Source organism: Lepisma saccharinum, chromosome 22, assembly GCF_977018435.1.
Source record: "Lepisma saccharinum chromosome 22, izLepSacc3.1, whole genome shotgun sequence".
NCBI lineage: Eukaryota > Metazoa > Arthropoda > Insecta > Zygentoma > Lepismatidae > Lepisma > Lepisma saccharinum.
In genome coordinates this window covers 1,602,201-1,625,464 of record NC_139250.1, presented here as the reverse complement: position 1 = coordinate 1,625,464, position 23,264 = coordinate 1,602,201, and the positions used below count along the sequence as shown (strand labels likewise).

General features: G+C 38.4%; 2 protein-coding genes across 2 annotated transcripts in view; one reads left to right on the top strand and one right to left on the bottom strand.

The window, feature by feature from the left end:
• LOC146004659 (transmembrane protein 42) overlaps window positions 1–13,851 on the bottom strand; it is a 165,732-nt gene extending 151,881 nt beyond the window's left edge. Inside the window, exon 1 of the mRNA XM_083143572.1 lies at window positions 13,822–13,851. The gene's annotated coding sequence lies outside the window, so the exon portion shown is untranslated. The remainder of the gene's footprint in view (window positions 1–13,821) is intronic.
• On the top strand, window positions 12,349–22,409 carry LOC146004658 (uncharacterized). The gene is made up of 2 exons (XM_083143571.1): window positions 12,349–12,700; window positions 21,325–22,409. Exons 1-2 carry the CDS (start codon window positions 12,612–12,614, stop codon window positions 21,917–21,919), a joined length of 684 nt encoding a protein of 227 aa, XP_082999697.1. The 5' UTR covers window positions 12,349–12,611; the 3' UTR covers window positions 21,920–22,409.
• The last annotated feature ends 855 nt before the right edge of the window (window positions 22,410–23,264 follow it).

Sequence of the window (23,264 nt, the reverse complement as noted above, 5' to 3'; positions counted from 1 at the left end):
GAAAATAGAATTCAGAGTGAGGATCACTTGTTGACTTCAAATGTTGTAAGAAAAGTGGCCCTGGACCCACATGATGATAAGAGATGCATTTTGTCATGTGGCACACATACTTTACCTTGGGGGCATTGTGATTTGAAAAATGGAAATCAATGCCCAATTCCAGAGCATGATTTGAAATAAATAAACATGCCTATGAACTTATTTGGGTTCAAAAAACAGGCTATTATGGACCTGCCGACACCACTACCCTCTCCTGATTTACAATCTGTAATGTCTAAACTGAGTGGCTTGTTAATTATTCATCTGAACAGCATACTTACAGATAATGATGAAGAAACAGGCAAAACATTGTACATATTTAACAATAATTTAAATCATTACCAATTACCTGTAGGTGGGCAATTACAATTTATTACAACCCCTGAGGGTGATGTCAAGATTTCAGTAGGGAGAAATATTTATAGAATTAAGCACTCAAACATGATTTCTGGCACTGTATATACTGTTTCTGCTGGTGACTGCTTATATATTGAGGTCCCTGGATCCTATGACAAGCTTATACCTTTTTTTATAGAATTAAGAATCAGATACTCTATAATAAATAACCATTAAAAGAAAATGCCTAATGATATATTTGGCCATACAAGACATGAAGATCACAGTGATGAGATTCTGATGCTTGATGTCAGAGTCAAGAAATTAAGAAGTGATTTACAAGCTTTACAAACCACACTCAATGCCAGTCTTCAATTAGAAATTACAAATTTACAATCACAATGCATGGACCCTCTTCTTAAAATTGATTCTGAACTCAAATTGTTGCTTCAGAAATATACTGACCTTGCAACATTGGATAATTTTCAAAGTTTAGAAGAAGCTGTAGCAGCTCTTCAAGCTAAATTTAAGACCCAGGCCAACAACTCTGAGCAATTGAAACAACAATTAGAAGAACAAATAAATAATGTCCAGGCACAGCTCCAAACAATTGTCAAAAGCATAAAATCACAAGAAGATTTTGATCTAGTGATTTCCACTCTAAAAGAACAGATTCAGTCACTCCAGATACCTAATCTGGATCCTCTGCACAATGCCATAGACGAGGTTAAAGAAAAAATTGAGACACTTGAAAATTTTATGAACAATTTACCATCTTCTGATGCTTTGAGTGCAATAACTCGGAGTGTAGCAAATATTAAGCTGCAACTTGAAACATATGAAGATTTTGGAAAAATTCAAAGTACCATAACCCATCTTGAGGGTACAATAGCAGCAGTGCAAAATGATTTGGCAAATGTACTAGAATCCAGATTGCCTGGAATTGTAGATACCCTTGTCAGTGTCCAGCAACAAATCACAAAGCTTGAAAACCTCAACACTGAATCTGAACTGTCTCATTTTCATCACTTGATCGATGATATCCAAACAAAACTTGAAATTTTACAACAATCCACACCCTCTCAGGCAGATATAGCCCTGCTCCAAAATGCTATGCAAAATGTGGCTGATGCTTCTGAATTAAACAATGTAAAATTGGCACTTGAATTTTTACAAAATACAGTATCAAATCTTCCCACATCACAGGAACTTAAAAATATTAAGAGGGCAGTGAATAGGATATTGAAATCAGAAGATATCAAGAATATCCAGACAGAGATCAAACAACTCACTCAGACAGTTGCCACTCTACCAACGAATCAACATATTAATGAACTGCATGCCCTGTTTGAGGATATCAGAAGGCAGGTCCATGATCTCACTGCTCAAAATTCAAAATTGGCAGTTGTTGAAAATTTGCAACAAATTGTAGCTAATATCAAGCAACAGCTAGGGACCATGGAATCCAATCAAGCAAATGCCCTGTCTGTTTTTGCCACCCAGCTACAAGAAATTGTGCAGCAATACAAGAAACTTGTTGTGGACGTAAAGATCAAGCCAGGCCATGATGATGTTGTTAGGACCATCAATGAGCACCTTGAATCTGTAACAAGCAGATTGCTTACAGCAGAAAAAGAAATAACGGGCATAATCGAGAATCCAAAACATTCAGTAATTCTTGAATAGTACAGCATCCCCAACAAAGAATATGATTCACCATTTACACCAGGTGGCAAAATATATATGCTGTCCCCTGCACAATTTTATTACCAGTTTTTTGTTGGGGGCACACTGAGACCAATCAAGATCAAATATTGGCTACAACCACAGGCACACCACTACCCCACCTTATCAATAACAAATGCTGACAACAAACCAAAAATCAGCAGTGTAGAATTGGAGGATTTTACAGACCCCAATACATTAGAAACAGCCTATACTGAAGATGATGGATCTCTGGAATTTAAAATACAAATAGGGGACAAATTATATTTAGAAAATCCTGCAGTCTCAGCTGCTGAACACCCCATAGTTGCAATATTCTTGTTTTCATATCATGTCTAGACAAATTATTGTTGATGAATTACACAGACAAGCCAGACATAATTATAAGAGACTCCCAGTAGTCACAAAGGGCATAGATGATTTATGGCAGAGCGACTTGATTGAAATGGCAACTGGACAGTTGAAAAACTTAGACAAAATCAACAAGGGCTACAAGTATCTACTCACTGTGATAGACACATTTTCAAAATTTGCCTGGGCTGTGCCACTCAAATCCAAGACTGGAAAATGTGTTACAGAAGCCCTCAGGACAATCATCAATCATTCAGGAAGATCCCCGCGCTATTTGCAAACAGATAATGGCAAAGAATTTTATAATTCAGTGTTTCAACAATTTATTAAAAGCCAGGCAATAAAACATTACTCGAGTTACAGTGACCTCAAGGCCTCAATTGTAGAGAGATTCAACAGAACCCTAAAAAATCTTATGTATAAACAATTTACACTTCAAGGTAATTATAAATGGATTAATATTCTTCCAGAACTTCTACATAAATATAACAACTCGGTCCATTCCACAATCAACATGAAACCCTCTGAAGTAGCTTCATCTGATGAGCAAAAATTGATCAGGACTGTTTATTATCCTAGATACCAGCCAACAACAAGAAGGGCCAGATACAGGGTGGGTGACCAAGTAAGAATCAGCAAATATAAGCACTTATTCAAGAGAGGCTTTACGAGAAACTGGAGCACCGAATTATTTACAGTGGTTCAAGTTAAACCTGGGACCCTTAACACATATATAATAAAAGATCACAGAGGAGAAATTCTCAAAGGCAGGTTCTATGAACAAGAGCTCAGCAAAACTAAACAGCCTGACACATATCTCATAGAAAAAATCATCCGCAGAAAAGGCAACAAGTTATTTGTCAAATGGCTGGGTCATCCGGAAAACAGCTGGATCGATGCAGACAAAGTGATAATATGAGCACCTGGGATGTTATAAAAAGGCTGCCAGAACCTGAACAACAGAATAAGATAAATGGAGTGCTGCTGCCTGATAATATTAGATGTCTTATTGTTGGGCCATCTGCTTGTGGTAAAACTACACTAATGGTTGATAATTTTTTATTGGCACCCAACTGGTTAGACTGGAAAAACAGGCACTTGTATATCTTCTCTAAGAGCTTGGAACAATTAAAATATCAGCAGCTGATGAAGCTATATGATGGACTGGATATTGCCACTTTTGAATCAGATGTTAAGCCACTTGATGAATGTCTCGATAATTCTGTTGTTGTGTTTGATGACGTTATACTGGATAATCAAAACAAGGTTAGAAACTTCTTTACACAGGGCCGGCACAAAAATATTGACTGCTTCTACCTGGCACAGACTTTTTCTAAAATACCGAAGCAACTGATCCGAGACAACAGCAATTTTATATGTGTGTTTCATCAAGACCATACCAACCTCAAACACATACATGATGAATATGTAGGTGGGGACTTGAGCTACAATGATTTTTCCAAGTTTTGCAGCAAGTGCTGGAGCCAGGACAGTTATGGGTTTGTCACAATTGATATGACAAGAAAACCCAATAGTGGCAAATACAGAAATAAAATCAACGATTTTCTAGACGTTGAGACATAAATAAACAACCATGAAACGACCAGTCATTGATGATCTTAAGTTAAGAGATTATCTTGTAAAAAGATTTAAGGGATGGAAATCAGAGAACCGTGGAATTTATGAAAAACACAAACAAACAGAACAGCCTGTCATTGATGCTATTAATAATTTAGGTAAGAATATCAAAACTGTTACAGAGCAAAATCAAGATTTGATCACGGAGCTTGTACCTGTAGCTGCAAGGAACATATTAGATTATCCATTCACCCCACTTTCCAGTATTCATACACCTAGTCCTGTTGCTCCTAGAAGAATTGAAGCTACTCAGGATCCTATTGAATTGGGTCTTCTTGCTCAAAAATATTTAACCACACCTAAAGACAACAAAGATGAGGTGTTTGGCTTATATGCCGACACAGAGCTTGATGGCAGTATCATACACAGAATTGGTAATTTCAGAGTAACTTTTATGGGAGATGATCTGATTGTTTATTCAGAATCTCGTCTCGGAGAAAAAGGTGGTTTTGTTAAGTACCCCGGAACACCTGGATTGTGGGAACTGATGACTAGGAAAAGGCCTGGCAGCTATACAGATCAAGATTATGAGCATTACAAAGAAATATTAATAAAATCAGATGCTCTATACCAGAACAATGATCCCACACAAAAAAGAGTCAAGTCGAGCAGTGGAGCAAAATACAATAATTTAATCAAGCCCATATGGTCACAGATCAAGACTGGCAGTGGAATCAAACAATACAACACCCTGCCCAAAGAATTTGTATGGGTTGATGATGTCAGGAAACTTGTAGATAGGTTATTGGTGATAGCCGGGGAGGAAAATGCTGGCAACCACAATTTTTACAATGAAAAGGTTGGAATTATGGACATGATAAGCACCAAATTGTCTAATTTTATAGTGAATGACCCTAAGGGGATTGGATATCTTATAAAAATTATTAATACTCTACCACCCAAATTTTGGAATGTCTCTGAGGGTCGGGGGCTTGTTAATGACATTATAAACAAGCTGCCATTTGAACTACACATTCCAGGCTATCAGTATTGTGGTCCCGGTACAAAATTGGACCATAGATTAAACAGAGGGGACCCTGGTGTTAATCCCCTAGATGCTGCTTGTAGAGACCATGACATAGCATACAACACACATTCTGATCTAGACAAGAGACATGTTGCAGACAAGAAATTAGAAGAGGCTGCATTTGGTAGATTTGTAAGCAAAGATGCTTCTTTGAGTGAGAAAATAGCAGCATTGGGAACCACCATAGCTATGAGCACCAAACAAAAACTGGGGTGGGGGCTGTGAATATGTATATAATAAACCTACAATGAAGGCCAAGGGTGTTATGTATCAAATACCTTATGCAGGTCTCAAATCTCTTAAAACTATTGATAGTCTTTTAACCAAAAAGCAGCGCAAGAAAAAAAGCTCTTGTCTTGCAAAGGGCCATGGTATGAAATTGTTGCTTAGTACCCCCCAATTAAAAAAATTACAGCAATCTAGAAAAAAATTGCATACAGGGGGATTCATATTTACCATCCCTGCCATCTTAGCTGCTCTCGGGGCTGTTGGGAGCTTGGCTGGGGGATCAGCTGCCATAGCAAAAACAGTAATAGATGCCAAGAAGAATAGGGCAGAATTAGATGAGCAGAGGCGCCATAACCTGGCCATGGAGAAAAAAGGCAAAGGTATTAAGAGAGCCATGAGTAAGTTTAAAAAAAACAAGAGCCGCTTACAAACCAAGATATTGAAGCTTTAATCAAGCCACTGGGCATCAAACATTTTAGAGGTGTGTACATGTCTGATTCTTTACCGGAACAACCACTCAACAAAGAGTGTGGCATTGTTAATTTGGATAAGTACAAAAATCAGGGCACTCACTGGATTTGCTATCTTAAATATTTAAAAAATGAGGCATTTGTGTTTGATTCATTTGGAGGTGTTCCACCTGAAAATTTAGTAAAATATTTAAAATCAGCTAATCTTTATTACAATAATGCCCGTGTTCAAAACTTCAAAGATGTTAATTGTGGACATTTGTGTTTATCTGTTCTCAGATATATGTCTCAAATAAATAAACCATCAATTGAAAATTTTCAAAAAGCCTTGTGGTATCTGAAACATCATGGGGGTATTCCATCTCACCAGCCAAAATTCAATATTGAAACTCAAATTGCATGATGACATAGTGTATCCCAAAACAATAGCTCTCAGAGCATTTTACGGCATGTACCTGATCCCTAATATTACGCACCACAACAATACAATTGCAGTAGGGGATCAAAAAATTGTCATCACTCCAGGGCAATATAATCTGTCCACTCTAAATGCTCAATTACCCAGAGGTGTAGTGTTAAGTCAAAATTCTGTCACTCACAGAGTAGAGATTGTATCTGCTACGGAGACAGTACATCTGGGTACTATAGGAGAGCTGTTAGGATTTGAGAACAACACAAAACTTGAAGCAAGCATCAAACACACTGCTATGAATATACCTAAATTCTTAGCCATAGAGACTCTGAATATTCACTGTAATGTGGCTGAGGGTATGATCACCAAATCAAATGGCATAGGCACTCACAAACAAACCGGCATCATTGCAACATTCAAACCTAATTCCGAATTCATGGAGCCAATCATCTACAATCCATCCCCAACATTATATTTTCCTGTGTGCCATAATAGAATAGATTATATTGAATTGATGGTCACTAATGAAAAAGAAGAATTAGTTGATTTTGCTGGAGCCACAACAACTGCTATCATAGAGATTAACATTTAAATAAAAATACATACAATGGAAAATATTGAGAGTTATGAGCTACAATCATTCCCTCCAAACAGGAGGACATTTGCAAATTTAAATCAACCCAACACAGAGATTGAGGTTGATCTTGATGTAGGGGATGGCTTTATACACCCCCACAGAGCAGATCTATACATCAAATTTGATGTTGTAAAGCTCGATGGAACAGATTACCCGGCAAATTCAAATATAAGATTGGTGGATAATTTTGTGCCGCATCTGTTCTCTGAAATTGAGATCAGAAAGCATGGCGTTGTTATAAACAGAATAGATTATCCCGGCATTACCTCCACGGCTTTGGCCACACTAAAATTATCCAAAACAGAGGCTTCATACTACCAAATAGGCGGATTTGAAGCTGGTGATAAGATATTATCTAAAAATCACACAGTGCTGTTCCCCATGCGCCTGTTGCCAGGATTCTTCTCGGATTACAAAGATATTATGTGGAAGGGCGGGTTAAGAATTACATTTAGAAGAGCTGCAAATGATAATAATGCTTTGATGAGGTACAGTGCGATAAACCCTACAGGAGAAGCTCTGCCCAATACCTTACCTGATGAGGGCAAATGCATTATTCAGACTATGGAGTTAAGAATCCCTGTTGTTGAATATGAGGCCAGTTATGCTCTTAAATACAAAGCTGATATAATAAAAAATCCACAGATTCCTCTGCAATTTTATACATATCAATGCGTACAGAAGCCTGCCTCTGGTACTTATTATGAGTTTGATGCCACAAATTCATTCTCCAGTATTCAATTTGACATGCCTGATTTTGTGGTGGTACTGTTTCAGACTGGGAGACACAACAATCAGGAAAAAAATTCAAGTAGATTTGATAACTGCAACATCAAGAACATTTATCTTAAAAATGGCAGAAATGAGGTCTTTCCTAGAGAAAATTACAATTTAGACATGTCCAAGGATGATTTCCTCAAATTATATGAGGCTTTTTCGGCTTTCAAAAGGGTCACTACTGGCAGTACTGATATGTATTACTCACCAGATGAATTCAAAACACGGAGACCCATGTTTGTAATCAACACTTCAAAAAGAAAACAAGTTGTAGTGAACGACAGGACAAACATTAAAATTATCTGTGAATTCCACGAGGCATTACCCGATGACACCATTTGTAGTGTCATTCTCATAGGTGAAAAATCATATGTTTATGATGTAAGAAATGAGAGAGTCACGGAGCAATTCTAGAAGAATTACATTGTCTTAATATTAGATATGTAAATTGAGCCTGGTGGCCAATTGAACTTAAACCAGAAATAAATATGTATGTGTGTGTGTGTGTGTATGTGTGTGTGTATGTGTGTGGATGGCCAGTTTTAAGTGTGGCCACAAGAGGGGCATATTTTTAACAAATTTATGGATAACAATCTCACAAAAGTGCCTTTTGTAAGTATAAACAAATCAATCTGAGAGGGTCATACTTTCTGAGGAAATTCCCGAGGGCATTTTCACAAAAATCTTAGATTAGACAAGATTCCACACTTGAACAAAAAGCTCATATGCTCATGTTAAGCTTGTTTTAAGTATAGCAAATCTGCTGGAGAGGGGTTCATACTTTCTCGGGTTTATAGTACCGTAAATACTACTACTAAAAACCGCACATTACAACAACAGATCTAGGTGACACGATAAGTCACACGTGTCGCTTTGTTGCTTGTGCGTCGCTCAAACTGGGCCATTTCCTCAATTGCTTGCAACATGTTGCCGTGGTTTGTTGTTCGCGCATGCGCGATGCAATGAGTGTCTTGCTTTAGGGAGATTGCGCACCTAAGCGACAAGGGGCACGCGACACTTATCGCTTGAGGATTTCACCAACCGAACGCTGGCCTGTGGTTCCCGTCATGCCGCTACGATGTGAAATGTTGCTCTTGATTGGCTCGTTTCCAAGCAACATATGTCGCTTCGGTGTGAAAGTTGCCTTGGACCGAGGGACCCGTGTCGCTTTGGTGTGAAATCCTCGTATCGTTTGTCGCGTGTCGCTTTGGTGTAAAATCTCCTTGAGGAAACGGTGCAGTCAGAGCTTGTGTCCCTACGGTTCGAATGGCTGCATTGATTACGGACTGCTCGCTTCCAAGCGACACTTGTAGTTTGTCGCCTCGGTATGAAATATCTCTCAGGATACTATTTATATTCTAATAACATAGAAAAATAAAACTCTAGTACACAATCCAACACCTGACGTCCGGAATCACTTTGCGATGTTTCTTCTTGTGTTACGCATACTATTTATTTATTCATTTTATTTTACTTTTCTTTCCATATTAATGTCATTTCGTGACTGCAAATCACTCCACAAATATAACTGTTTCCATCAATTCACGTACCGCCTTTCAAGACAAACAAATCTACATGATATATTCCAAAAACTGACATAGCCGCATTACTTTCATAAGAACATTAGCACCGACATTGATCGCACTGCCATCTATGTTTCTCATCCGTCTGCGGAACCAGCTTCTTGGGTCGTTTTCCACACTACGTTATTCAAGGCGCTGTACCCAAACTTAACCTTTTACTTTATTTAACTGAGGTACGTCCCGGCGTGACTTGATCCCACACCGTACCCAACGTCACGCTACATGATGGAGACAGCCGGCTCCACTCCGTGGATTCGCACATTTTCTCACGCCACCCAAAATTCCATAATTTAAATCTCCGCCGCACACAGCAGCAACTTAAATTATTTTTCTCTCTCTATAATACACTTCGTCCAATACAACCCCCCCCCCCCAACTCGTGCATTTTCTCTTCCGCTCGCTATCTATAATTTCTTGTGAAAAAGTGAGTGAAATCCCCCTCCCTAAAATTCGCATGAACGAATCCCACGTTCGTCTTCACGAGGATGTAGATCTACAATATATAAAAGGAACATGAAATACAGAAAAAAGATGGGGGTTTCCCCGATGGCGTAGTGGTAACGTCGTATCCTTGTAATCATGGGGTCCCAGGTTCGATACCCGGTTGAGGCACTTGGCACAGTTGTTCAGATCCAACTTAAAACTGTAGGTCCAGTCCCGATTAGCCTATATGTGCATAAAGTGTACGTAAAACCCAAATCAAACAGAAGTTATTAGAACCCATTTTAGATGTAAGTAATTTGTCCAGCATTAGGACAAACAATTACATACGTAAAATACAGCAACTAACGTTCGGAGCTTGTCCCAACCGCTCGTCGGCTCGATTATTTTTTTTTCCGGCAGACAGTTATTTCCAAGGGTTTTGGTCGGAAAGTTCGACAGATTTAAACCACCGGATTTTCCTGTCGGGTCACCTCAGATAGCAGGTGTACCCCAACGGCGAAAGAAACAGTAGGCGAATTGTCCACCACCATTTTTATTCGGTATGAATTACACGATATCATAACAACGAATTGAAATAATGACTTCAATAAGCAAAGAACAATACCTGCTTCGAACCAACATAGTTTCTTTCCTTAAAACAACACAGGATGTAGAATAAAAAAAAGTAATGAAAATAGCGTTGTACAATTTTCCTACCATTATCTTTGCCGTTGACTGTACAAGCACCTATGCGAAGAATTATCCCAGCGCAACAGGACAGTGTCTGCCTCCGCAATGCCACCCTCCACGTGACACATGCGGATGCAAGTACTCAGGATATCTAATCATGGTTTCACATATTACAGTATATTACTGACTTATTTTACACCGAAGCTTGTTATATATTATAAAGTTTTATAGAATTTCTACATGAAATATAAATTAGTTTAAAACTAAACGCTGGTTCTCTGTGATTGTCTTTCCAATATCATCCAATCATCACTCATCGTCGCAATTGGACAAGAGTGGTGGAACAGCGACACTAAATAACGAAAGTACAAATATTTATTATTCTCTAAAACTGTCGCTGCCTGGGACAAGTTACTTCCTTTTTTGCGTCGCTTTTCAGCTACTTCTGGCTAATCAGGACGATGAATGCTTATTAGATGAAATGGAAGAGGCCACGGGTGCCGACTTGTCAAAATTATTGGAGGGGCTCTGATCACTGAAATAAATGAATGAATGACTCATTCCCTCCCTTTTTATAAAAATATAAAATATAAAAATAAAAATTACGTCTACATATAGCAGTTTTTAAGCAGCTATTATATTCCTCATGCGAATGAAATGGAACATGAAAAACTTTTAGAAAATGTTTCAAAGTCTTTTTATGTCTTTTGTGTCTGCTCATTTGTTTTTTTTAGATAACTAACATTTTTATTGAAAAGTAGGCTATGTATTTACATTAAGAGGCCAACCTAACAGATTAATGCCGGCCTCGGTAGCTGAGCGTGTTGGGTGGTCGACTCAACTCGATTTGGTGTGTTTTAATGTCCGCAACAAACTTGTATAGAAAGGACATGTGACAGATGTAAATAACCTTAGTATTGACCTACCCATAAAATAACGAATATTTACAAAATTTAACAGTTTTACTTAATTATTTACATAAATGCTAACACAAATCGCAGGAAAATAGTTTTACTTTTTTGATCTTGCTACAATATTTTACTTCTTAACTTTAATTTTGCAATTATAAAAAAACGCATAGCACGCCGTGCTTTAGCAACAATGCATTTGATCATAGCCGTTCCCGCTTTCGCAATACAGACTTTTCATAAGCTTTCCTTGCGTACTTTACTGCAAGCCAGTGTTAAATAAACTCAAAGACTTTAGAATTATTTCCCCATTATTCCTTGGACTAGAGGAAGAGATTTCGAGATTTCCGACCTCAAATTGTTCAGAATTCACTAAACAACATACTGGTATAATTGTCATATCACCTCGTTATTTAGAAACTTCTTTTAGTAAAAATACTCATAATTATATACTTAGCATATAGTAACAAGTCATGTGTTTACTGTCTCCGGTCATAGACCCCCAAAAGTTGATGGTTTAGCGGTCTCAGCCCCCAAAGTTGATGGTCTAGAACATTTCAAATGTGTATTTAAAGTTAAGTTCATGTGGCACAATACGGAGTAAACTTTACAAGAGAAGCAAAATTATACATTAGATCCTCTTAAGCAAAATTATTTGAGGGGCTCTGCCCCAACATCATTAACATTGGGGTGATTCGAGCCCCCCCAAGCCCCATTGAGAAGGCGCCTATGGAAGAGGCACAAAACGCCATGTCCAAGCCAGGAATCGAACTCGGAACTTTCGGTATTTATTTTTGAGTTGACCAATCACTGATCGAGTTTGATCACACTCGGTTGCTTGAAAAGAAAAATTGTTATTAATTTGGGTCAGTGTAAGATCTATTAGAGCTTCTAAGCTTCCGAAGCCAATGTAGATGATTTGATCATCTTCTTTTCAAAGTTTTGACTTTTCCTGTGTCAATTCCAGGGAATTGTTCGAAACCCGTTTTTGAACTCTGTTCAATTCTCGACTGAAACTCGTATTACACCACCCACGGTCAGAGGTAGTGTAAAAAAGTAGTGAAGTAAGTCTAGCTAGCAAACCTAAGTGAATAACAACGTCGTGTTTCATACCTTCGACACAGTACTTTTAACAACATCAAACTTCGGAATCGTTACGTACTGAACTCGCCTCTTTTGCATGTGAAGTGAGCTTGTGTCAGTTTGTGTACACTCGTGATTCCACTTTGATGTATCTCTTGTACCTCATTGGGCGATTTGTTTCTGGGTGGTTTGCTTATTGGAATACGCTCCCTTGGAATTAAACAGCAGGCGCGCTGTTGCTTGTTGCTTCGGTGAGCCAGCTGGATGGGAAGTGGGGCAATGTCATGGGGATAGTAAAATCATTATTCGAGGCGTTTAAAGCGTATTGCGGTGCCTGGAGTTTCACCAAAGGAAAGCCGCAAGCAAAGAACAGGTGAGGATAGTTTTTAAGTTGCTTTTAACAGTAAGATGTAGCAGCAGTTAAAACTTGTAGCTCTTACTTGACACAGACCTGCCATAATCTGTGACGTTCTCATGCGTCTTCTCAAGTACGAAACAATAACCTCATACATGCAGAGTGATTGAGAAACAAAAAGTCGTAGCTCGTAGGTTCTAATCCTGCATGATGCACGAATGTGTAATTGTGCTCGTTCCATCTATTTCATCACCCGTCGCGATTAATGCAAGAGGTATAAAGGCGACGTAAATAACCTCCTCGATACTGTAGCGACTAATGCAAAGGGTATCTGGTTGAATTTCGGTTCGGATCCAACTCACGTCCAGTACCGATCGGCTAATCTGAGCACAAAATAAATATACTTAAAAACTAATTGTACAAAACAAAAAACTTTTTGTAAGATAACCAAAAATTGATTTACTTTAATAGACCTTGGTAAAAGTGTGCCAGGCTCTATTCTTGTGAAGTCTCGATTCGGTTCTACGAATAAAGTGAACTTATCAGACTTTGTCTACTGATTATTTTTATTGGTTTATTTCACAGGGATTCGGGGTTAGCTAGTTGGTGAAAAACAAAGGGAGTTCCGGTGTATATTACTGACCCAAATACGCCTGTTAATAGTAGACGTTACGGTTTCGTTGAACTGATTTTGAAAGTTTTAGAGCAGTACTTTTGAAACTAACAAAATTAACACTTTATGCGCGAAGATTTTTTATGATGCTATTTGACCTCGTTCTTACACTCTTTAGGAATCGTGACGAAGGGTATGAATAGATTAAAGAACAAACAACGAAACTACATGCCCTGTCAAATACTCGAATCCTGAATCTTCAGCATCTTGCAAGATCGTGCGTGAGTCTACCAAGCGACATTCCGAGGCAGCGAAATCAATTAAAACGAACAAGTCATTAAACAGTTTGTAGACATTTGTAGCGCAATAAACCTCTATGCTGATAAGATGTACAGCTCGGGTAACCCGTGAACACCCTAATTGTTAATGTTTTCTTTATAAGCAATAAAGTATAAACGTGACATGATAATGAGATAAGTGATTAAGCAATACAGATGAAAATTTGTTTAAAAAAATGTATACATACCTTTGATGGACATAGCCACAGGAAGTAGGATGTTCCTGATAATATAGGGGAAGAAAAGCCTTTCACGTAAGAAATAGTGGCATCCCAAATAGAACTACTACCAAACGAACATGATAAAGAACAGCACTATGCACATTGGTGTTTTAATCGTAGAAAAAAGTGCATACAAGAGTCGAAAGTTTAGTTCATGCACCTAAATAAATACATGTTTCTTGCTTGTAGAAATGTATCATGCGTTCTTCACAGGGAATTGCTAGTTTCTTCAGTAATTTTCCGTTGATTTTTCATGGCGCAAAATTTAAAAAAGAAAAAATTGCCATAAAAGGTGAAACTAAACAGTGTTGCCAAATTTGATTTGAAAGATAACCAAATTCACAACAATGCCGAACAATCTGTCGAGTGGCATTCTCAGAAAGAAGTGGTGTTAAATCTCACTTTTTTTAACATCCATGGGCGCATAGGCACCGACTTTGGAGGGGCAAGGCATTTTCTGCCCTCCCCCTTTCCAAATTCACGTACAGGACCAGATATATGTATTTTCATATATAAAATATTGTTTATGCCAACCTTGCAACCCCTCCAAAAAAATATTTTAAGTTGCCGCCTCTGCATAGGCGTCACTAGCTTGGGGACTCGAACTAGTTTACACCCTTTGGAAATTGGATCGTTCGCAAGCACCCCCCCCCCCCCAGATTTCTGTAAATAGTTATTGTAATTTGGAATGGTGAAATTGTAGCAATATTTTATAATGAAAAATATTGTTTTCTGTGACTTGCATACCTTAAGTTACAACAACAACTATTATTATTATTATTATTATTTTACAATACCCTTCGGCACGTAAAAACATGGCAAGGGCAGTGAAGTAAATGGTCTCTTGACTCGGATTGATATCTGTGCCATCCTTAAAAAACTACAAAAAGACAAAGAACTCAGGGTTCCCACACCTGGAAAAACCTGGAATTCTCAGGGAATTTGAAGAAGAGTAAAAACTCAGGGAAAATCATCTAATTATCATTGAGTCCCAATGAAGCACATCTGAATTACTAAAATATGCTTGTTCTTGTACTAAAAATTCCAACTTCAATAACTTGCTTTATATGAACTATTTGGAAGATGTAGGCTTTAGATATGTTTATTTTGCATCACAGATTAATTGATATAACTGGGTGTCTACCAGTCAAGAAATCAAGCGACAGGTCAAGAAAAAGTCAAGAAATTATGCTTTAGGTCAAGAACTTTTTCCTATTTTTTACAGTATAGTGAACTTACATTGTTATATTACCTGTACTGTGATTTGATAAAATTGAATATTTGGAAATCTAAAATTGTATTGAGTTGTAGTGAAGATTGGTTCACTTCATTTCTCAAGAATATTTTTTACATGCATTAATAATTAAAGCAAGTCTAAATCTCTTCTTAAAGTACAGCTTCAGTTTTCATCCTAACCATTCTTGGGGCAGGAGTTTTTTTATTGAATAAAAATATATATTTTCTTTCGGGGAGAAAGCGAAAGGGCACCTTCTTTCTTTCTCTCTCTCTCTCTCGAGGAGAAGGGGCTACTTCTTTCTTTCTTTCTCCGTCTCCCCCAATAAAGACCAGAGGGGGTGGGGGGCAGAGACGAAAGAGACGGAACCCGCCACCGGAGGAGTGAAGAAGCATGCTATCTTCTCTTTCTTTCACTCCTTCTTCTCTCTTGGCCCCCCAGAGAGAGAGAGAGAGAACAAGAGATGTACTAGGGGAGAAGAGGGAGAGAAAGAAAAAGAGAAATATCTTTCATTCCTCTCTCTTTCCAGGGTTGCCCCTCGCCCCACCCCCAAGGGGGGGGGGTAAGGGGGGCCGGAGGGCTCTCTCCTTCTCTCTGTCCTGTGCGAGAGAAAAAGAGAGAGAGGGATGCCGGCGGAAGGGGAGCCGTGGCCCGCCTTTACCCCTCTCCCCCAATAAGAGAGAGACCGAAAGAAGGAACCTCTCTCTCTCTCTCTCTCTCTCTCTCTCTCTCTCTCTCTCTCTCTCTCTCTCTCTCTCTCCTACCCCAAGAAAGAGAGAGAGAGAGAAGTGGGGGAGGAGGAAGAAAAGAAGAATGGGGAGGGGAGAAGGAAAGAAAGAGAAGAAATTAATTATTTCTTTCTTTCCTTCCTTAGGAGGAGGAGGAGGAGGAGAGAGTGAGTGAGTGAGTGGTTGGGTTGGGTTGGGTTGGGTGAGGGTTGACGAAGAGGATGGGTTATTGGGGTTAAGCCCCCTCCTCTCTCTCTCTCTCTCTCTCTAACTTTGGGGGGAGTAAAAGGGGGTGAGAGCGAGTGAAAAGGAAAGCAGGAAAGGGAGAAAGAAAGGGATCGGTGGCAGGTCAGGTAGGTCCGGACCCCCGCGTACCCCCCAAGAGAGAGGGAGAGAGAGAAATGGAACCATCTCTCTCTCTCTCTCTCCCTCGCATCTCACTTTGACCCCAACCAACCCCCCCCCCCTCTCTCTCTGGACAAAGAAAGAAAGAAAGAAGGGGAAGGAGCAATAATTCCCAACTATACCTAAGTAGGGTGTGATTAAATAAATGTTAAGAATAAAGAAAAAAAGGTCGAAAATTTTGGATTTGTTATTTTGGTAGACACCCTGTATAATCTTCTGTTTGCTGAAAGTATTCTACGTATACACACCCAGTCTTTCCACATAAATATTTCAAGGTCTGAATGAAGTAACAGAAGATACTTTTAAGATATTATATCCTATGGATGTGTGTTACGTGGATATATTGTGTACACAAAGGACAAAATGGCCGCCTTTGACCTGCACATAGGACCTAAGTCGCTGTGGCCACTCATCAATTGCATTACACCTGTATCAAGGGGGAAATTTTTCCACTCCCTTCATAATATAGTGGTTCAAAGTGGCAATACTGCATTATATGTTCTTGCAAATCATGTCTTGAAGTACAGACCACAATTTTTACTCCCGAGAGCTTAAGCCTACACTGCCAGATGATCCATCTGAAAGGGAAATAAAGTTGAGCACATTTGTCTCAAGCCACTGGTGGGTTGTTTGAGCCATATGAGCTGGTGCACAGTCCTGCTGAAAACTCTACCCCTGGCAATGGAAAAATATTGCTTAGATTCTTGACTATTATCTCCAGGAAGCTCAGCAATGCTATCATAATGCCCCATTTCCCACCACCCCATGATTGAAGCAGAATGGGACCCCTCTGGACCCATTCTTCCTAACTTCTTGTGGCATATAACCTGTCATTCTGAAAGTTGAAAGCTGCCTCCATGATAATTCTTCTGTGCCTTAATGATCCAGTAGGCACTTTGCCTTTATTGCTTTCTGAGGCTAGAAAGTGGTCTGTATGTTGTTTGTACGCTTTCAGTCCTTGGCTACTTTGCATCATAAGAGACATGAACATTTTGGAACTGGTCAGTTCACAGACTATCACTTCTGTACATGATTTTTCCAGTTGTACAGTCCTTATAATACATGGTTGTCCCTGGCTGGGGCCATCTTCCACTTTTTCAGTGTCATTGAAATGCTGGACAGTACGATATTTGAAGCTGACTTCCCTATGTTACAGGCTGCTAAACAGGCACATGATTTTCGTAACTGACCCATTCCATTATAAAAGCTAAAGACAAAATCTTCTAACACTTCTGTAGGTCAATTAGCAATGACTTTAAACACCACGTGATGAGCCACCTCCTAAAGTTTGTGACTGTTTGAAATTTATTTTGTTATTTTGTGTGCTGTAAAAAAGTGTGAAAATTCCCCCCCAAAAAACTTACTCCTTAATTAAGTGCATGAAGATATCATTTTATTCTTTAATTTGTTTTGTTATTGGCTGATGGATAAAGTACTCTCTACTGATCTGATATAAAATTGCATTTGGATAATCTATAGGAAGCAAGAGTTCACTTAATTGTTATTCTAGCAGAATAACCAAAGGGAAAATGTGTTACCCCAAAAATTGAATATAAGATGCCGATAGAACTTTTGTTTCCATAGTGTACCGCTTAATACAAGAAAGAATTGGTTTCATAGACGAGATATTTTCTATAAGAAGTCACACAGCATGACTTTCATGGCCACTAACATAAGGAGGATATTTATAATAATAATAAATAAAAATTTCTTTCTGAGGGCGCTTGAGTTGTAAAGGTGCATGTTGCATAGCTGCGTTCTAAGGTGGAGGGTTTCCACAATAAAATATTTTGTAATTTTAATTATTTGCCTTCGTTTTAGAAGTTGAAGAGACAAACTCTAATTGAGGGTCATTTTAAGTGAGTCTGCACTTTGCCCCCCCCCCCAAGTTCTTTAGACTCCACTGTTTTCATTTGAAAATGTTGATATTCTCAAAATTTCAGGAGGGGCCAACACCACCAACTCTGCCCTGCGAACTTCCGGCTAAAATTTCCATGTAACATCCAAAGATTTTTCTTAACACTGTATATAAAAATTACTAACAAAATAGAATAACTGTGCATTTCGGTATGTTAACTGTATGAAATAAATGTTATGCTGGATATTCAGTCATCTGGTTGAAGTGAAACTGCCTTATTATTAGTGCAATACAACACTTGAAGTGGAAAATTTTTGTTGGGGAGATGTTTGGATGAGCTGGAGGGATGTTTCTATGGTTTAGCATGGTGACAATAAGACTGGTGGATGCTTTGTGAAAATTTTGCTAGATGATGGGATACCACCCACTGCTGCCCGCCTCACTACAAGCACTGAGGGTGTATATAATAATTATTATTTCTATTATTTAACTTGCGTTGCACGCACAAAAAAAACATTATTTCCATGTTTACATATTATGTGCTTATGGCATGGTGTAGTAGGTTATTAGAAGTATATGTAGTGGCTACCCTCTTTTTATTTTTTGAGAAGTCACATTGAGTGATGTAAAGTTAATGGAATGTCAGTTTGGGCTTCTCAAATGACATAATGGTAAAGTTGTTTCTTGGTGATCGGTGGAGGAGGCACATTGCATAGTCATTTACATACCATTTTAAACTGTAGGACCAGTCATGATTAATCTGATGTAAAACAAACTTTGACAAACTTTTGATAAGTCTGTTTGGTGGGCAACTGCTTGATGATGTACGCAAGGGGAAGAATGATGGGATAATGTTAGGGAAAACAAAATCTGGACACACACAGTAGACCTGTTCAATATCGTAGTACAGTGTCAGCAGTCAATTGCCATTGTTAGGGTAATTGAAATTGCTACAGCTTACACGCTATCCTGAAAAACAACCATGAAACATGTATTGTCTCTTGAATGTTACCATTATCTGGCTAGTCTACTAAAAATAGGAACACTGTTAAGTCTTGGTTCCATGTTAATAAAACATTAAAATACTGACCAAGGCAGAATTTATTGTATAATATATATATACACAGTAAAAACTGCATATCCCGGAACCTCTATAAGAAGGAAACCTGTAAATACTGAAAAAAAAGTCCCCAGAACGGACTGATTTTATACCTGAAAATAACCTGCTTAAGGCGGAAACGGAACACCATTTAAAGACCAACGAGATGTTTTTATTCTCAGTAAGACTGAAATTTCTTCCCTTATTTTTTTCGCTCGCAAGAAAACAATGCAATACTGTAAGTGGAACATGCCTCTGTTGCCACTCGCTTATCGGTAACATTGTCGATTTGAAAGAATGCGCTACAATACTCATAGCTGTTAAGATTCTGTTTCTTTCTTTCATCTCTTACCCTCTTTCTCCACCTTTCTTTGTCTATTTCTCCTCTGTTCTTTCGTCGTCTTTCTATTTCTCTTGTTATCTCTCTTTGTTTCTTTCATTTTTCTTTACTTTTACCTCAATCTTTCTCTTTCCCTCTATCCACATCGTGCTACGACGCCAGGAGTATTGGGTTCGAAAAGATACATACATACGTACTGTACGTTCTTACAATACTGTAAAAAGTGTACCAACATGTTGTGTAGTTACATCATTGTAATCTCTGCTATGCTTATTGCGACTGTATCACATTTTTATAAGATGGAAAATTGTGCTCGGAACCATCATGTTCCGGGATAGACAGGTTTTACTGTATATATTTATATTTTTATACAATAAATTCCTTCGTCAGTATTTTAATTTTTTAAATAAAAATAGGAATGAGGGGTATTTTCATGATTCCATAACAATGGTAATTTTCTCTTCACTGTACAACCAGAGCACCGGAGGGGGGGGATCAAAGCAGTCAATTGACCCCCCTTGGAATTGGCATAATTCACTTCAAGTTTTAAAAAAAGCCACAAACAAAAAACAAAGTAAAAACTGCATTAGAATTTAATTGTTTTTTAAAGTCCACTTTCAGGACTGGACCTACAGGTACATGGGGTCTGAACTGTGCAATGTGACTCCAACAGGTATCGAATTCAGGGCCAACTGCATTAGAGTTTAAAGGCATGTTAAAATATAGGAACAGGTGTTTTCATATGCTACCATTTAATGCAATAATAAATGGTTCCACACTTAAAATTCCAAAAATTACAGTTTCATGTAAGCGATCACACAAAATTAACTTTATGATTAAAAATCCACCCACCCCCCCATTTCCATCCTCCCAACTTCTAAAGCCTTTTCTTCGACTTGTGCTAGATATTATCTCGTCCAGTATGTGTCTCCCTAAGGTATAAATTGGTTTATTTTTATTAGTTTATAATAGTTATGGTCATGGACGTCCGCAGGATTTTTTCCAGGGAAGGGCAAGGAAGATTTTTTTTCCAGGGGGGGGGGGGGGCAACATGGCATATTTTCCCCAATAATAGTGTTCATCCCTCAAAAAACATTGCTTAAATTTGAATTTATCATGTTCGTGCAATAATTAACACACATTATTGTGGCTGAAATTAAATTATGTGTGTGAAATATGTAATTTTTGGTTGACTTTCGTTTTCCAGGGGGGGCATGGCCCCCCCCTTCCGGACGCCCATGGTTATGGTGCATTAACAATCATAACCAATATAACAATAATAATTAGTATTACTATTTGTACTATTAAAGTTTTATCGGTATTTCAGTATTATACGGACTGCCTGGTTAGGTTAGGTTAAATTAAATTATATTCCCCTCGCAAACATGATTTTGTCGATCCTAAAACTGGGGCTAATACTCCTAACCTAACCTAACCAGGTAGTCCATATAATACTAAAGCACCGTTTTATTAATGGCTTGACCACCTACAAAACTTTCTGGTGACACCCATGTACATCATGTAATCAAATGCTTGGAAATAAATCCACCTATCTGTAGTGAAGAGCCACCATAAGTTCATTATTTTACAAACAAAACGTGATTAGAGATTTTTATTTATCTTACTTTGGATACTTAGAAATCAGTATGCAATCATTCTTCATCTGTAAAGAATGAATTTTCTGCATGATGATGGTGTTATTCTATTGGATTGTCCTTTCATTTGTTTTAATCCTGCTGATATTAAATTTAGTTGGAAACTGTATACTACCAAACAAATTTAACAAACCTTTTAATCTATTTGCAGCTACATACACAAATATAGGCTTCCCAAAGAGTTCAGGAAAAAGTGCTTAAACATCCTGGTTCATGGTCCAAATGAAATATTTGCTACAAGCAAGAACCTACCACTTTGGAGGAGCGCCAATAGACATCCACACAGCCTACCTGAACCAATCACATCAACTCCACTGCAACCACACTGTGATGAGATGCAACTGTGGGATGTGTCGCCAGTGTACCCAGGTCCAGTGAAATCCAGTTCAAAAGTCGTGAAGCACGGTGCTCCTTTTATTATTTGCAGAACGAAAGTAATAGCACCTTTTGAGTTGCGTTGTGCCCACCTGTATCATATTTCCGGCCATAAGCGGGAATCTAGAAACAGTGGTCCTAAGAAACCCCCAGAGAAGACACGGATACTTTTCAATGCTCAAGGGTTGTGTTCTCGGTACCAAAATGCACCAAACGGAATGTTAGGTTGTTACTCCACTGCATTTCCTAAAAATAAAGTGCAGATGTACAGGAATTCGACCAAGTATGCGATAGCGAGCACAATTTTCAGAAAAGCAATTCACAAGGCCTTTCGTAATCAAGTTGTATTCATGCGCCACACTCATGAATAGTTGCCACAAGTCTAGATATTTGTCAGAACAATATTTCGAAGATGTGATAAACTGTTTTACCTATTAAATCCTATTGTATCAAAATTGTAAGACTGTTGTACCAGTGGCCACAGGATTGAAACCACAATGAACAATTGAGCTAATTGATGCAAAGGTATTAAATAAATGAATGTTTGTGAATTGCTTATGCAATATAGTGCAATTGAAGATAACATGAGGAACCATTCCTTAATCTTCAGCATTACTGCTCGCAACCAAATTACCTGTACAGTTTCTGCACACAGTACATTCAGAAGTGTTAAAAAATGTGACTTGCTAGTTGTTCCATGTTCCTGATATGCTGCCAAACATAGTAATAGAACGCAGCACACTAAAATGATTTTTACTGTTCTGACATGTTTTTACCATTGTATGATAAACAGATTTACTTCTTGCATTTTTCTAGATAAAACTATGAGTGTCATTCTAATTGCAAATAAAAAAAGGTAAAACGCAAGTTTCTTTTCTCTATCACCCGAATAAAACAGTTTTTTTTTCTTCTTCGACAAATAGCTCCAGGTTGGGTCCAAGTTCAGACTGCATAATTTTTGCAAATTGTATACGAAAATAATTCATACATTTAGGATACTGCAAATGTTCATGGGAGGTGGCCGCGGTGGCTCAGTCGGTAACGCGTCTGACTACCATGCTAAAGGTCCTGGGTTCGATCCCCGGCCGGTTCAAATCCGGGAACTTTTCTAACGGTGGAAGCGGCACTGGCGCCCACCCAGCGTCGAATAATATGGGTACCTGGGGGGAAACCCTGGGGGGGTAAAGGTGGTCAGGGGCGTGATGCTGATCACATCACCCCCACTCACGACCGGATCAAGAAAGTGTGGGGCGTTACCCCCACACCCCCTATACGCCTTCATGGCGTGGTGCTATGCACAGGGGAACACTTTACTTTTTTAAATGTTCATGGAGGCAAGTCTGCAATTGGAGAAACTGTTTTGCATATTTAAAATCCACGAAATTATTACCTTGTTGAGTTGTTCCTGTCTGAAGAATTTATTTTTGCATGAAAACCATGCTTTGTAGAAAGAAAAGTGCAGAAATATTAAAGCAATCAATGTGACAATCCTAACCTACTCAAAATGTGTAAACATAACACTATAAGCATGTACAAATAGAATTACAATGCTAGGAGCACCAATTTTTCCTAATCTATCTAGGTAAGCTTATAGAAGGATAACAATTTTTCTGTACGAAATCCATAAGTCATCAGAAAACCTGTTCAGCATGTGCTTCATGTAGAAATCACATGCATATGATACTGAAATAACCACCAGAACTTGCACCCATGCGT